The following is a 6553-nucleotide window of genomic DNA, read 5'->3' as shown; positions in this document are numbered from 1 at the left end:
TTAGATATATCACTTACATACAATGCCAGTCACATTAGAGACAGAAACAGGCTGGAACAAAGTCTCAAGATGCCAAACACTCACACAGACTATAGGACCGTAGTAACTCGCAACGTGGTCATTATTAGTAATTATTACCTTAGTAGGCGTGATTTCAATAAATAAAATTTTAGAAAATTAGTTTTTAGTAAAAAGCTGCGTTTATTCAAACTATCTGTGCAAGAAAATTATAAGTCAGGTAGCAAAGAAATTGTAAGCAAGAGCTTGTTTCAATTCAAAGGTTTGTCTCATAATGTGATCTGTCTCATTACTCACGCATATACTCTATATCTAAATTTTAAACAATTTTTGACAAATTGCGCACTTATTTTGTGAAAGTACAACATTTTTACTGCCCAATCATGCAAAAAAGATAAAGAAATTCAAAACTTTGTTCGGTACTTTAGTCTTCTAAAGGTGAAATAATTTTAGTTGTCTCAGTGATAACGGGTGCAGCAACAAGAGTGAACAAGTGCTTTTCTCTTCTCACGGGAATAATAAAGTAAAACTAAGAGTGCTTAACAGCTATACAAGCAAATCACGTCTCTAGATCCTTTTAAAGTAATAACAAGAAGGCCTTTTGTTAGTGGATGAGTCTTCTTGCGCCACTCCTGCCACTTTAACAATAGAATATGAAAAAACTACCATAACCAATTGCATTAAGTAGCATTCAAGAAGCTCCAAGTATCTAGTGAGGTCCCATCCATGAACCAGAAAGACGTTAGCAGGCTTTGTAGTGAAGCGTCCTATCAATCCACCATTGCTGAGCTGCCGTTGCTATGGTAATTCCAATGAATATCATTAAATCAATGCGACCGGAAGTCCCATTGCAATAGCTGGACATGTCCTACTCAAACTGAGTAAAGACTTAGATAACTGGGATTTTGTTGGGTTGTACTTGGAAATCAAAGAATCTGACATCAAGGCCATTAGACGTGATAATAACTCTGAAGAAAGGAGAAGAGTGGCACTTTTACGCAAATGGAAGCAGAAGAACGGGGATAATGCCACATATGAAAATCTTGTATCTGGTTTATGTGATGCTGAAAGAATTGATATTGCCGACCAAGCACTAGACTATTTGAAGGAAAGTGAGTATTTATGGTTTGTGAGGTATACTATAAACTGAATCATATTTTGTCAGATATAATTGAGATAAGAAGGCAGCAGAAGACAGCATGGCAAGAAGAGGAAGAGCAACAAAGAGAAGAAAGGCGGCAGCAGGAGATACAACTAGAATATGAAATGAAAGAAAGTATGTATTAAATTAGCCTGGTAACACCCCTTCTCGCCTTCTGCAATGAGAGAACGGGGAAGGGTCCGGTGACACTGCTACAGAAATTGTGGCACTGTGTTTCATTTTGGGCACACCTGCACTCACATGAAAGTAACTTAGTAACATGACCTATTCAAGTATGACTGGCAAGCTATTATAGTAAAGAATCTGCTGCACATTGCACCAAATCTGTTTTATGATATGCTTGGTAAGACCCATTCTTTCTTTTGACCAACTTTTGTAGCTTGAAAGAGTTCCAGACCAGTAAAACAAGCTCTTCTATAGTTTACGCCATTCTTTCTCCAGTGAATTTTGCTGTTTAAAATGGTGGTCAAATATTGCACGTAGATGGATGCCGTATCTTAAAATAATGATTTTCATGCGCTTCTTTATTCACAGATCTAGATGTTTATAAATACAATGACTGCTGGCAAAGAAACATAAACTAACTGTATAGAGTAAGTAACAGAAGAATAAGAAGAATTCTCATGTGAAGCTTGGTTAAAAAGTATGTAGATACCTGTTTTTCATCCCACAAATGATGTCCTTGAATATAACTAGATCTTTGATAGATTCCTTCTTGCCTTTTACTATTGTAGCTGCCTATAGCAACAATTATTTGATGCAGGAATGCTTAAGCCATACAAGTGTCCCATATAAGAATCTTATTAGGATCTTTATGCTCCTCTAAAATGGGTTTTAATTTAATGAAAAACCTTTAAGAAAGGGACTGAAAATATTGTAAAATGAGGTTTAGATTTTAAAATTGGTGTTTTATGCCAGAAAAATGCAAACTTTCGAAAAACTTTGCCTGTGGTGATCAGAATCAGACCAAATTTACAATAGAGCCTCTTTACATGATTATAATACAGTGACATAGAGATATTTCAATTAAACAGGGCTAATATAGGAAAATGTGGTGTTGAGCAATACGAAAATCAAAATAAGCGGCACTACAAGTAGAAAAGGAGAAATATCTCTATGTTAATCAATTTGTTTAGTTAAAAACTGCCTTCACCTAGAAATCTGGTCATTCAAATTGAAAGTAAGAGGAGTTTTTTGGTTTTGAAAATTCTTCAGTATTTTAGCTATTATGAGTTAAAGGCTCAAGTTAGCTTACTAACTAATTTAGTTACTGTCTTTTAACTAGTACTGGTTTCATTATGACTGGTAAAGTACTTTGGGAAAAACAGCTTCCTTAGCAACAGATTAAAAAATTTGCGTGGGCAGTAGTGCAGCACCCTTAAGGAGCTTCAAAAAGATTATCATGTGACAGTCATGGGATTATAGTACTTATAACTAAAATAACTACTAATTATTGCATTCCTTTCTGCAACAAATTTTTGTACATAAATATTAGAGACTACGTAACCTTACCAGGATAGGAAACTAGGATTCCTCCGGTGGACAATGTCCGTGATTGGATTGGACATTAAATAGAATAAATTTGACCATGTGGCTTGCTTTTCATGCTGAATTGATGAATTTTTGGTTTTTAAGCAGTATTATAGTCAAATCCCTGCATGAATTTAAATGCTAACCCCCCCATTTCCTTGCACATAACATCGATCTATTTTCACCCAAAAGGAGAAACCTCTGCTTGTTGTGTATAAGCTATAACTGGTACAACAGTGGACTGCTCACAATGATAGTATTTTACATATTACTCCTCTAATATAGCAAATCAGTAACTGAAACTATGACAGTTCCATGCACAATGATTATGGCAACATTTTCAATGATCTCGTTAGTCCATTTTGCCTGTGTGATGGAGCAACAGGCACCCCCAAACATTGAAGTATTGAAAATTTGAAATATTATTAAAATAACAAGAAATCAACATTGGTTTGAATACAATCTTCCTTTGAATGTCGTTGATGAGTAGCCATTTTTTGACTCACCAAAATGTAATGACGGTCATTGGCTGGGTGGTTGATACTGGTTTGAATGGATCATGTGAGCCAGTTTTCTATCCCGGTTACGTAGTTTCTAATATCTATGACATAATGAATGGTCAGTTAAAATTCCAGTTTTGGTGAATGACTATCAAAATGCCAATTTGCCAAATTTTCCCTCCAAAATTGCAGTATAACCTATCCAGAATATCTGCTTATCTTACCACTGCATCAGTGAAATGACCTTTTTCTCCTAATACAGCCTAGGCAAAATTGAGAAGATGTAATAATACCATGCTAGTTTCCATTTTTAATACTGAAATACTCAAACCAAACATTGTAATGTCATTTTTGACCAGAGCTCTTAAGGCCCCCATACACTAGGCAACATGTTGCTTGCAACATCTGTAGTTACTTTGATCTTGTAAGCAACATGTTGCCAGAAATAGAAGGCTGTTCTATTTCTGGTAACATGTTGCTTACAAGATCAAAGTAACCACAAATGTTGCAAGCAACATGCTGCCTAGTGTATGGTGGGCTTTATAGCACAAGATCATTTCAAAACTAATAAAGTGGGCCAGTGCCATTCCCACAATGATTAATTTATTCATGAGAGTTTATTCCAAATAAAAAGTGAATATGAGTCATCAAAGCATCATCATAATGAAGAAAACCATGCCTACTTTTGGGATTAATCAGTCCTAATGCAAAAGCTAGATTTAGCCAGAGAAGCTCAAATATCTGTAAGGATGTGTTTATCCTAGTTTCCATTTATTGCCGGCAATTTACAGTCATAATCCACCTTTTTAGATTAGCCTAGGCTTTTTTGAAAGGAAAGCTAACTAATCTTAACCGCTGGTCTTTTTTTAAACAGATTATGGCATCCAACAGTTATTAACTGTCAGTTTAGGTACTAGATTTACTTTCTATCCCACAGGTAAGCATGATTATTGAAGAAGTATTGAAAAATATACCTAGATAGATTAGAATGGGTCTTGCTCATGTTTGCCCCAAGAATAATCTGTACCAAATATTATTGTAAATCAATTGATATTGATGCATGTAAATCTAATGCATGTGATGTATACTGGATGTGCAGCAGCTGTGCAATGGTTTCATGACCCATCATATGGGCACATTTCAAGTGAAACTTTATACATATTTTTGTCAATTTTCATTGCAAGATTTTCATGTCTTACAAATTGTCACAAATTCACCACTTTAGAGGGAACTGTGAAGGTAGAATCCCAAGCATCAGAAGCAGAGGCAAAACAAGTTACAGAAGAGGCAAAACAAGTTATAGAAGAGGCAAAACAAGTTACAGAAGAGGCTTATAAAAAACAATGGGATGAATATTACATGAGAATAGCATGTTTGGCTGCTTTAAAAAGTAAAATAAGTACACCAGTAAGTGCAATATTGAACATACAGCATTATAATATAATATCATGCAGGTTGGTGCTTGTATTGTTGATAATAAATCTAGAATAGTTGGATTCGGATATAACTCAATTCCTTTAGTTGAAGGAGAAGATAGTGACGAAGCACATAAAAAAAACAAGAAAGGAAATGAATTTAGTAATTTAGCACAAATACAATAATATGATTATTATTTTTTGTAGTTGGTGCAGCTGTAAATGCTATTATATATAAGACCAGAGAACTTGATGGCTGTACAATATACTTAACATCATACCCTGATGAAAAATCTGCTCATGCAATACTAGTAGCTAGAATAAAAGAAGTTGTTTACTGTATGTACACAAGAAAAGAGGGAAGAGAAAAAGAACTAGATATGGAAAAAATAGGAAAAATTTTCAAAGCCAATAATATTGAAACAAGGTAAATTATTATAAACAAACGATTATTATTAAAAAGCATTATATGAACCTTCTTTGGCTTGATATACTTTAGCTACTCCAAAAAAGTATAGTTTAGTTACTGCTATAGTTAATTAACCATTTTAAAGGTTATGTAACCATTATGTGGGCGTAGTCATGTTATCAATATTTTCCTTTGGTTTTCTTCGATATTCCATACTGCATATTGATTAAATATTGTGAACTTTGATATTGCACTATTTTACACTTTACAAGAAGAGGTATTTGAGATGGCATATATGGGATACATATCTGAAGGCTTGATGAGGAAAGGATTTAAGCTAGGCTTAGAATGCTTATGCTGTGACCGGAAGTACTGTATAACACAATGGTGAAATGCAAAAATAGAACTTGTTCTATTTTTTGCATTTACCCATTAAATTATACAGCACTTTCACTAGCAGCGCAAGAATTCTGAACCCAGCTTTAGAGAGGGGCTTCATTCATGCTTGCCTTAATTAAATTAAATATTATCGCTATTTGCAATATTAGTGTCAATGTCATAGTCATTAACTGTGATACATTTTGTGAACATGTAGAGAGATGACTATGTCAAATGAAGAGGGAGTAGCAAAAATACTTCACAATAGAATAAAAGAATCAAAGGCATTGGAGCAAGTTGAAAGACCGGAGCAACTTGATGCCAGTAGTGGGCCCCATGGTACCATAACATGGGAAGAATTCTTCATGGGAATCGCAATACTGTCAACTAGAACACCAAGGCCACATGATAGAAACCCAAAACTAGCAGTGAGATTTTAAACAATACATGTATTTTGTACAAACACATAATTGGCCTCACCCAGCTTTGCGTAGGCGAGGACTAGGTACTCAGTTTGTCTGTCTGTCATTCATTCATTCTGTGTGCTATATTTTGTCTTTGAGAATGTATATCTTTACAATCGCATGCTCTAAATCTGTGAGAGCTTCTCTTCTGTTAGGAAAAGTCTTGCTTTACTGCCTCGAGATGTTTAGAGAGCAGCTCTAGGTAGTACAAGCTTTTTAGCTCATGAGAAAATGCCCAGCAGTAGCGGTAGTACTCTGGAGGTAAATGAGACTCTTTCCTAGTAGATCAAGACTAGTTATTCATTTAATATGTGTGGGACTCTTTCTATGACTTTCTTGTTGGTGAGTTATAACTACTCAAATTTCATCCCGAGTGAAGTGCTGTAGCAGCAGTTCGTTAGTCTATGGCTAGTCTAAGGATTCTAAACTCTCTTAAGTCACTCAATCTATCTAGGCAACAGTATTTGTGCCTAATTGCGCTTAGAAGAAGAGAAAAACCTGAAGCCATAATTATTTATAAAAATTAATGCCACGCCTCCAAGCAGGACCAAGCAAGCTACACAGCCAATAATTATCATGCTAATACAGTAGTTACTAGTAGTACTGCCCGAGTTAATGAATCAGGTCTGATTACTGAAGTGATACAGTCCTGATAGCCTATCAGGACTGTATCACTT

At 35.1% G+C, this 6553-nt stretch overlaps 1 protein-coding gene and 1 long non-coding RNA gene across 3 annotated transcripts in view; one reads left to right on the top strand and one right to left on the bottom strand.

Annotated features, from left to right (window-relative positions):
- Nucleotides 1–6553, bottom strand: part of LOC109582220 (uncharacterized) — a 13468-nt gene that overhangs the window by 4314 nt on the left and 2601 nt on the right. The gene's annotated exons all lie outside the window — the stretch shown is intronic.
- The window catches only part of LOC105312861 (uncharacterized), a 10241-nt gene that overhangs the window by 2139 nt on the left and 1549 nt on the right, over nucleotides 1–6553 (top strand). Inside the window, exons 4-8 of one of the 2 annotated variants that reach the window (XM_019996872.1) lie at nucleotides 4436–4617; nucleotides 4665–4788; nucleotides 4833–5052; nucleotides 5630–5840; nucleotides 6032–6149. In XM_019996872.1, the coding sequence (XP_019852431.1) occupies nucleotides 4436–4617; nucleotides 4665–4788; nucleotides 4833–5052; nucleotides 5630–5840; nucleotides 6032–6082 (788 nt within the window). In that variant the 3' untranslated portion in view covers nucleotides 6083–6149. Of the gene's footprint in view, nucleotides 1–4435; nucleotides 4618–4664; nucleotides 4789–4832; nucleotides 5053–5629; nucleotides 5841–6031; nucleotides 6150–6553 lie in introns of those variants that run through there. The other variant, XM_019996871.1, reaches the window with a different exon arrangement.

The sequence above is a fragment of the Amphimedon queenslandica genome, unplaced genomic scaffold, assembly GCF_000090795.2.
Source record: "Amphimedon queenslandica unplaced genomic scaffold, v1.1 AMPQUscaffold_13395, whole genome shotgun sequence".
NCBI classification, from domain to species: domain Eukaryota; kingdom Metazoa; phylum Porifera; class Demospongiae; order Haplosclerida; family Niphatidae; genus Amphimedon; species Amphimedon queenslandica.
This window is presented reverse-complemented; position numbering and strand designations above follow the sequence as displayed.